The sequence below is a fragment of the Nerophis ophidion genome, linkage group LG19 (genome assembly GCF_033978795.1).
Source record: "Nerophis ophidion isolate RoL-2023_Sa linkage group LG19, RoL_Noph_v1.0, whole genome shotgun sequence".
NCBI lineage: Eukaryota > Metazoa > Chordata > Actinopteri > Syngnathiformes > Syngnathidae > Nerophis > Nerophis ophidion.
The window spans coordinates 36,116,609-36,126,849 of record NC_084629.1 but is presented as its reverse complement, the minus strand read 5'-3'; the positions used below and the strand labels follow the sequence as shown (position 1 = coordinate 36,126,849).

General features: G+C 42.4%; 1 protein-coding gene across 1 annotated transcript in view; it reads right to left on the bottom strand.

Moving 5' to 3' along the window:
- Nucleotides 1-475: 475 nt before the first annotated feature.
- The window catches only part of septin10 (septin 10), a 50,765-nt gene continuing 40,999 nt past the window's right edge, over nucleotides 476-10,241 (bottom strand). The window contains exons 8-10 of the mRNA XM_061879911.1: nucleotides 8,821-8,953; nucleotides 8,566-8,744; nucleotides 476-1,008 (exon numbers count right to left, since the gene is read on the bottom strand). Of these exons, the coding sequence (XP_061735895.1) occupies nucleotides 993-1,008; nucleotides 8,566-8,744; nucleotides 8,821-8,953 (328 nt within the window). The 3' untranslated portion in view covers nucleotides 476-992. The remainder of the gene's footprint in view (nucleotides 1,009-8,565; nucleotides 8,745-8,820; nucleotides 8,954-10,241) is intronic.

Genomic DNA, 10,241 nt, shown 5'->3' with positions numbered 1-10,241 from the left:
TCACAAAGTCGGTAGAGGGCTGCAGCAACGATGGGTCCCTGATTGTCTTGGTCTCCGTGCTGTTGGACCCTGGCCTTCTCTTTGCCAAGGACAGTGTGGTGGCAGTCTAAGCACCAGTCTCCCCACTTTAAAAGATTCCACGCGATCTCCTGAAGGCAGTCCCACCGACAGGACGACAATCATACTGGTTTCAAGTGATCGCCGACGAGTTGGAGCAATATTCTTAGATCTCTGTGAGGCATTGGATACAGTCAGTCACCCCACGTTACTCACAAGATTAACAACTTTTAAACTGTCGACAGATACTCTGGCCAGGATTATGTCATACCTATCTGGTCGGACCCAATGTGTCCGTATCGATAACACAACATCCAGTTTCACTGTTACAGACGTCTATTTATTCGATGTTACACTATATCCGATAAATAGACGTCGACTGTGAAAGGACGTTGTCATGAAAAGACGGACATTGCTCTGTGAGTAACACTGTTTATTCCATAAATACACGTGTGGTACGAATATAAAAAGGTTCCCTCCATCACGCATCGGTACATGTGTTTTGTAACAGGGAGCTACACGCACACACACACACAAGGCACTTGTAACACACACACACCACACACACACACACACGTGTAAAGTGTAGTAAGCAGCACCGCTGAGTTTGTGTGTTGAAACGCTACAAAGTGCGACTAAAATGATGAGTCGGCACTGTGGCAAGGCAATTTAACACGACGTATAAAAATATACTGTAGTGGACATGACACAACACGGTTAAAAATTGGAATTGTGGAGTTTGTTTTTTAAAAGAGTTTAGACAACATGATGCATTATTAAATGTAGTTTCTTTGTGCGGAAGGACAAGACGAAAGGAGGTCCATTAAAGTAGTGTTGCGAGAAGATTAAAGCTTGACACGTGAGAATGTGATGATGTGCGTGTCCCAAAGACCACCAAGACCTGAATGATGTCCCCGGTTGGACTGGGAGGTTCTTCACATGAAGCCAGAACTGATGGGAGAAGAAACAAGATCTAATATTAAAAAAAAACGGAATAGGAAAAAGTCTCCACAACTTTAAGAATAATTCCAGCTCACAAAGCTTATTATAGTTAGAGTAGGCAGTGTTGACCCTGGAACAGATTATTCAGTCCCTGCGAGAATTCATGTGCAGATTCAGCAAAAACACACTTTATTTGCCTTTTTGCAGTTTCATCAAATCACTGCAAGTTTACTGCAAATTTGACTTTTTTTTTTAACCATTGGAGCAGTGGTTCTCAAACTTTTTTGCCATCCCCTACTTTGGACAAGGGGGAGTTTTCAAGCCCCACCTGCCCCCATCGCGCCGACACAACGCTAACGCCAAGCTTAACACTTTCAAATTTATTGAACATCCATCCATCCATCCATTTTCTACCGCTTATTCCCTTTCGGGGTCACGGGGGGCGCTGGCGCCTATCTCAGCTACAATCGGGCAGAAGGCGGGGTACACCCTGGACAAGTCGCCACCTCATCGCAGGGCCAACACAGATAGACAGACAACTTTCACACTCACATTTACACACTAGGGCCAATTTTAGTGTTGCCAATCAACCTATCGCCAGGTGCATGTCTTTGGAAGTGGCAGGAAGCCGGAGTAACCGGAGGGAACCCACGCATTCACGGGGAGAACATGCAAACTCCACACAGAAAGATCCCAAGCCTGGATTTGAACCCAGGACTGCAGGAACTTCTTATTGTGAGGCAGACGCACTAACCCCTCTGCCACCAACATCAAGTAACAAAAAATTGTATACATTCAAACTCAATAACATAAAATAACATCACGTTCTATAATAAATAAAATAACTGTGCAGCTGTGGTAAAACTTGCATCAAGTTCTATAATAAATAAAATAACTGTGCAGCTGTGGTAAAACTTGCATCAAGTTCAATTATAAATAAAATAACTTGCATCAAGTTCAATAATAAATAAATTAAGGTGCCACTTTGCAATCTTTGCAAAAAAAAAAAAAAAAAAAAAAGGAGGAGCTATGCATTTGCAAGTCCTCGCACAGTCACTCGCCATCCACAAAGCGGACGTATGCGATGAACAGGCAGTCTTTATTGCGGTCAGTAGCTCCGTAAAGCAAAACGACTTTCTTCTAATTTGTCTACGAGTTGTTCCTCAAGATCACTTGCAATGTCGCATATACGTCTCACAACTCTGTCGTTTGACAGTGGGACAGCTTTTAACTTTGCTGCGCTTGTCTCGTCGAGCATGACTGACACCATGTCTATTGCAGCGGGGAGAATGAGCTGCTCAGCAATTGTGTGTGTGCTTTTTTGCATTGTGCAATTCTGTATGCAACTCTAAATGAAGACATTTGAGCGTTACTGTTTACTGATGCAGCTTTTACCATGCGCTTCTCCGGTTGACGGTACTCTGCCGGTTTTCTTTGAAAGAAATCAAGTGCTTATTGACGCGATTAGGGTGTGTGGTCTCGAGGTGTCTCTTTAGTTTATTGGGTCTCGAGCTGTCTGCTGCTAGCGGTTTTAGACACAGAACACACAGGGATCTCTCCTCTCCCCCCACCACCGCTGCAAGATAACCTTTAACATATTTTCTTTTCGGTTGGCTTTTTGGTTGATTAGGCCCGTCAGATTTTTGTTTCTCTGCAGGCGCTGGCTCTGGCTCGACGACCTTTGAGGTGCGAGTCACAAATGTATCCATTTTGTGTAATCGTGGTCCACACATTAGCCTGCTACCCATCCGCGCGAAAGTTTGTTCCACTTAGCCCCGCCCCCAATAGTTACTGTTGCTATGTATGTCAAACTTTCGCTCCTACCTAGAAATTTAAAGCCTACAGGAAAAATAAGTAATTTACATTTATTTATATAGCGGATTTCACAGACAGAATCACAAAGTGATTTACAGTGTGTATAGAAAATGAAAGCATGAAAAAAAAAAAAAAATCTAAGAATATAAAATAAAATTAAAAAAAGAAAGTGAAATTTCCTCCCGTTCTTCGCGCCCCACACTTTGAAAAACGCTGCATTGGAGCAACATGGTTGTTAACGTTTTTGAGAGCACCAAAGGGGCTTTTGTGTGTTTGTGCACGGATTGACAGTTCAGATTGATAATGAATGAATGATCCATATAACCTGCGATGAGGTGGCGACTTGTCCAGGGTGTACACTGCCTTCCGCCCGATTGTAGCTGAGATAGGCACCAGCGCTACCTGCGACCCCAAAGGAAATAAGCGGTAGGAAATGGATGGATGGATGGATCCATATACGGAAAATTACTGACTGTAAACTCCTACTTTTTTTCCCCACACTTTAAACCCTGCGGCTTATAAATTGGTGTAGCTAACGCATAGATTTGTATTTTTAACAACCAAACTAACAGATGTCTGATAATATCGGAATGCCGATATTATCGGAAGATAAATGCTTTAAAATGTATTATTGGAAATTATCGGTATCGGTTTTAAAAAGTAAAATGTATGACTTTTTAAAACGCCGCTGTACGGAGTGGTACACGGACGTATGGAGAAGTACAGAGCGCTAATTAACCTTGAAGGCACTGCCTTTGCGTGCCGGCCCAATCACATAGTATTTACGAATTTTCACACACACAAGTGAATGCAAAAGCATACTTGGTCAACAGCCATACAGGTCACGCTGAGGGTGGCCGTATAAACAACTTTAACACTGTTACAAATACGCGCCACACTGTGAGTCCACACCAAACAAGAATGACATTTTGGGAGAACATCTTCACCGTAACACAACATAAACACAACAGAACAAACACAGAGAACCCCTTGCAGCACTAACTCTTCCGGGACGCTACAATATACAACCGGCCCCCCCAACCCCGCCCACCTCAACCTCCTCATGCTCTCCCAGGGAGATCATGTCCCAAGTTTCAAGCTGCTGTTTTGAGGCATGTTAAAAACAATAATGCACTTTGTGACTTCAATAATAAACATGGCAGCACCATGTTGGCATTTTTTTCTCCATAACTTGAGTTGAATTATTTTGGAAAACCTTGTTACATTGTTTAATGCATCCAGCGGGGGGCATCACAACAAAATTAGGCATAATAATGTGTTAGTTCCACGACTGTATATATCGGTATCGGTCGATATCGGAATTGGTAATTAAGAGTTGGACAATATCGGAATATCAGACAAAAAAGCCATTATCGGACTTCTCTAGTTTTGACCCTGGAACAGATGATTCAGTCCCTGCGAGAATAATGTGCAAATTGAGCAAAGGCACACTTTTTCTTGCCTTTTTGCAGTTTCATTGACTTTATTTTTTATGATTGGCTCAACATGGTGGCTAATGTGAAGAGTTGGCGACTTGTCCAGGGTGTACGCCGCCTTCCGCCCGAATGCAGTCGAGATAAGTTCAAGCACCCTCCCGCGAACGCAAAAGAGACAAGTGGTAGAAAATGGATGGATGGATGGTTTTTAAAGGGGAACATTATCACCAGACCTATGTAAACATCAATATATACCTTGATGTTGCAGAAAAAAGACCATATATTTTTTTAACCAATTTCCAAACTCTAAATGGGTGAATTTTGGCGAATTAAACGCCTTTTTATTATTCGCTCTCAGAGCGACGTCACCTAAGTAGTCAGTCTGCCATTTTCTCAAACACATTACAAACATTGAGTCTAATCAGCTCCGTTATTTTCCTTTTTTTCGACTAATTTCCGTACCTTGGAGACATCATGCCTCGTCGGTGTGTTGTCGGAGGGTGTAACAACACTTACAGGGACGGATTCAAGTTGACTTACGTGGAGTGTGCTTCGATTAGCACAGCATGCTAATCGATGCTAACATGCTATTTAGGCTAGCTGTGTGTACATTTGTAGCTATATTTACATCCAGCCACATTTAATGCCAAACAAACACTTAACAATCGGCGGATTTAAGTTGCTCCAGTGTCACAAGATGCGAAAGTCCCGATCGTTTGGTCTGCACATTTTACCGGCGACGCTAAGGCGGACACGGCACAGAGATGTATGGACATCCTGCCACACTCAATCGAAGGCGATCGCCGAATAGTGTCAATAGCTATTCGCTCAATAGCTTCAGTTTCTTCTTCAATTTAGTTTTTGCTATCTGCCTCCATACTCCAACCATCCGTTTCAATGCAAGCGTAATCTGTTGAATCGCTTAAGCCGCTAAAATCCGAGTCTGAATCCGAGGTAATGTCGCTATATCTTGCTGTGCCAGCCGCCATGTTGGCATCACTAAATGAGGTCACAGGAAAATGGACGATGCATTTAAAGATAGCGAAAATCAGGCACTTTAAAGCCTTTTTTCGGGATATTCCATGATGGGTAAAATTTTGAAAAAAACTTCAAAAAATAAAATAAACCACTGGGAACTGATTTTTTTTTTTTGTCTTAACCCTTCTGAAATTGTGATAATGTTCCCCTTTAACGTTTTTCGACAACACCAAAGGGGCATTTGTGTTCATTTCAGATTTTTCAATGAAGGAATGATCCATATATCGCAAATTACAGACTATAAACTGCTACTTTTTTCCCCACACTTTAAACCCTGCGGCGTATTAATTGGTGCAGCTAACTCATAGATTTAATTTTTAACAACCAAAATTAGAGATGAGAGATCATTTTCTAGAGGTTAGAACAAGAAAATTTGGCTTGTCAAGACTTTCCAAAACTAGTACAATGAGCTAACCTCAATGAACCCAAAAATACCTTAAAAAGAGTATATTCTCACTAACAACAAGTGCACTTTTCTTGCCAGAAAAAAGAGACCTTTTTGCTCAATATGTTGAAAAATAATCTTCCATCCATCCATATTTCTACCGCTTATTCACAGACAACAATCACACACTAGGGGCCATTTTAGTGTTGCCAATCAACCTATCCCCAGGTGCATGTCTTTGGAAGTGGTAGGAAGCCGGAGTAGTGAAGTGAATTGTGAATTATATTTATATAGCGCTTTTCTCTAGTGACTCAAGCGCTTTACATAGTGAAACCCAATATCTAAGTTACATTTAAACCAGTGTGGGTGGCACTGGGAGCAGGTGGGTAAAGTGTCTTGCCCAAGGACACAACAGCAGTGACTAGGATGGCGGAAGCGGGAATCGAACCTCCAACCCTCAAGTTGCCAACCGAGTACCCGGAGGGAACCCACGCAGTTACGGGTAGAACATGCAAACTCCACACATACAGATTCCGAGCCCGGGTTTGAACTCAGGACTACTCAGGACCTTCGTATTGTGAGTCACATTCACTAACCTCTCCACCACCGTGTTGCAGTCACATACACTGCAAAAACTGAAATCTAAGTGACATTAAATATCTCAAATAAGGTTGATATTTTCTTATTTTCTGTATGATAAGATCATTCTTCTCACTAAGCAGATTTTATGTTCGAGTGTTTTACTTGTTTTCAGTGTTTTGGTCCTAAATGATCTCAGCTTGTTGCTGAGATTTGATGACCTATATTGAGTAAATAAAACATGCTTGAAACCAGAATATCAACTGTTGCAAAGCTGTGTCATTAACACTCACAAGTACAAAACTACTTTTTGAAATAAATGTGACAAATTGTAGCCAATGGTTTGAACAGTCCTTTGAGACATTTGTGATTTAGGGCTATATAAATAAACATTGATTGATTGATTGAAAAACTGATTTGCAAAGAAACAAGCCCAGAGCACCTGCTAATCCAGCGTTATAATGAGTTGAATTTTTCATGCACTTATTTTTGCTGCATTTATCTGGCAAAGCCGGTCCCTGAAAACAATGCCTACATGTATTTAACCGGTCTGTGGTGCAAAGAAGGTTGGGGACCACTGATCTATGGTATAAAAATGTATATGGACCACATATTTGTGTATCAGGGTTTCCCACAGCCTTTTGTTGTTAAGGCGGGCCGCCTTAACAATGATGAACCACTGACTAAACTTAAGTCTTAACAAAAACAAACAAAAAAAGTCTTAACAAGCTGCTCTGCGTCTGCCTCTGCCAGTATGTCTTTCCAGCATTGTCCCACCCACAGAACCATCTGATTGGTTAGACGCAGAGCGGTAACGGCCAATCAGCAGTGCGTATTCAGAGCGCATGTAACGTGGAGCGAGCTGAAAGGTGTTTTTAGCAGGTAAGGCATCGGACTCTCCCCATATGATAATGAAAACCTCCCAGTCAACTAATAGTAATATCACTATGAGCCCGTTGACATTCGAGAAACAAGCGGCAGCTCAGCTCGCTCGCAGTCCTTGAGGTGAAGGCTAATTAGCTATTGGCGTAACTTTAGCTCAGCTCGCTCACAGTCCTTGAGGTGAAGGCTAATTAGCTATTAGCGTAACTTTAGCTCAGCTTGCTCGCAGTCCTTGAGGTGAAGGCTAATTAGCTATTAGCGTAACTTTAGCTCACTGTGAGGTGTGTGTGCTTGCCTGCGTGCTTTGGAAAGCAAAGCCCTGTCTGTCTGATAGAAAGACAAGCATTATTGACTTACAGTTAAAACAAAGTTATTTCACTTGACTTTTTTCTGTGTTGGTTGAGCTGTGTTGAAGCAGCAAAAAACAACATTATGGAAAATGAAGAGTTTGTCTCTGATAGTTGATATAATAATGTAAGTGCATCATAGAGCCTACATGAACTCCTTGGTGTTCAGGGATGAATAGTCTCTCCTATTAAATGGGTTGTAGTTGTATAGCGTTTTTCTACCTTCAAGGTACTCAAAGCGCTTTGACACTACTTCCACATTTACCCATTCACACACACATTCACACACTGATGGAGGGAGCTGCCATGAAAGGCGCTAACCAGCACCCATCAGGAGCAAGGGTGAAGTGTCTTGCTCAGGACACAACGAACGTAACGAGGTCGGTACTAGGTGGGGATTGAACCAGGGACCCTCGGGTTGCGCATGGCCACTCTTCCACTGTGCCACCCCGTCCCTATTGCTATTGTACTATGTTTTCAGTTTTAGTTACATTAATCATTAGTAATGTAGCAGCCTAGTTTTGAATGGCAGGGTCCCTGTTATCACGTTGATAAAAATATAACATTTACATATTAAAAATCAACTACAGGCTTCCCAAATGCTGTAATAAATTAAGCAGGGATCCTAAAAGGGACAAGCGGTAGAAAAATGGATGGATGGAGTTGAGCATATGTTATAGCATGTAGCTTTTAACTCTTTTTTTCAAACACTTATTGCAAATGCTTACTTACAGTAAGTCATTAATTTGACTTTATAAGTCATTAGTTTAGTATCTCAGGTAACTAGGACTGTTTTGTTTATACTTTACGGAAAAAATAGAGATATATATCGCATATTGTCATCCAGCTAATGGAGCGGAAAACAGAACCAAAAGTTGTATGCCTCTTCACGCGAAGAAGTTGGCCAACGCCACCACAGTCTGTAGTCTGTTGCCCCCCCAGGCTGTGGTGGCAGCGACGAGGTGGAGACGTGATGGCGACAGGCCGAGATACACCGATCCTTACACCCACCCCCCTGGAGAGTCACCACCGTAACTAACACATTTTCTGGGGGAAACACTGTGTATTTAGAAATATTCCTTACTTCTTGCGGTCCTTGTCCTTCTTGCCGTTGGCGGTGAAGCTTTGGGCCTGCATGAGTTGAGCGGCGGCGCGTCTCTTGCCGAAGGAGCTCTGGTCCTCCTCCAGGAGTCGCCTCTTCTCCTCCAGAGCGGACTTCTCCTCCGCGTGCAGACGCTTCAGCTGCTCAAAGCGACTCTGCAGCTGCGGGACGACAACCAGACGGACGTGAGGGAGGACGTCCAGCGCGGCTTTGTTCACCCGACGCCAGGCTGCTGACCTCTCGCTCCGCATCCTTAAGCTCCGCCTCCTTCTCCTTGACCCTCTGCACAAACATCTGCCTCATCTCGTCCTCTCTCCTCTGAAGCTCTACCAGGAACTCGTGGCGCTTGGCTTCATACGTTTGCTGCAGACTGCGCACATGTAGGAACACAAGCATAAACAAAATTGTCAGCTAAGCCGATTATCTGCGCACATTTTCGCCATTTTTATAGGTACCATCTTTTCTTTTTTTTTTACAACCAGAACAGAACTACATCCGCAGATACAATACATACACGATACCAGTATTTGGTATTTAATTAAATAATAATCAATTAGATAAATAATATGCACAGCCCTTTTTGCCTTGCATGACAAAAAAAAAAATCCCTTTTTATTTATGTAATTAATTTAGAAATAAAAATAAACCTTATTGTCAATAAGTCTCCCCAAATATATTTTGATATCTGACATTGTGAGAATTATTTTTGTCCGCTCGGCTGCTTTAACTGCTCATGTGGCCACGCCCCCTTTCTCTCCTGCTCAGTGGTCTAGTGGTTAAAGTGTCCGCCCTGAGATGGGTAGGTGATGAGTTCAAACCCCGGGTTATACCAAGGACTATAAAAATGGGATCCATTAAATCCCTGCTTCGTACTCACATCAAGGGTTGGAATTGGGGGTTAAATCACCAAAATGATTCCCGGGCGCGGCCACCGCTGCTGCTCACTGCTCCCCTCACCTCCCAGGGGGTGGACAAGGGGATGGGTCAAATGCAGATGAAAAATTTCACCACACCTAGTGTGTGTGTGTGTGTGTGTGTGTATGTGTGTGTGTGTGTGTGTGAGACAATCATTGGTACTTTTAACTTCTCGCAGTGCTGGTCGCCGACTATTTACCTGCTTCCCCGTGGAAACTTTACATTGTTTTTGAAGAATCCAGGCTTTGTCCTTCTTTCCTGACTCCTTTTTTGTTTGTTTTCTTTACTGCCGCGATCAATTCGATCAACGAGCCTCCACCCGCAACACTCCCAACGTGGGCTCATTAAAAGGGCGCCACGAGTTTCATGTTCTGTCATTCAGTCAAATAAATGCGATACAGTTGGACGGACACAAAATATATCTCTGCCAAAGATCCAAACTTTTTTACTAAACCACACAAGAAAAATGGCTAATAATGCCTGAAATAATGCATCCTGGTGAGTGTTACTCAAAATAAATGTTTTTTTAAGGCTGGCAAACACAAAAAAAGTGTTTTTTTTATTCAATATAACAGTATTGTTCTTACCATCCTGAGATAATGCGGAAAAAAGCAATAAAAATGTATTCAAACATAACTCTTAAAGAAGACATGCAAAATGTCTAATAATGCCTGAAGAAATGTATCTTTGTGAGTTTTACTAGAAAAAATATCGTTTGCAAGGTTCGCAAAAACGGAAGTTAG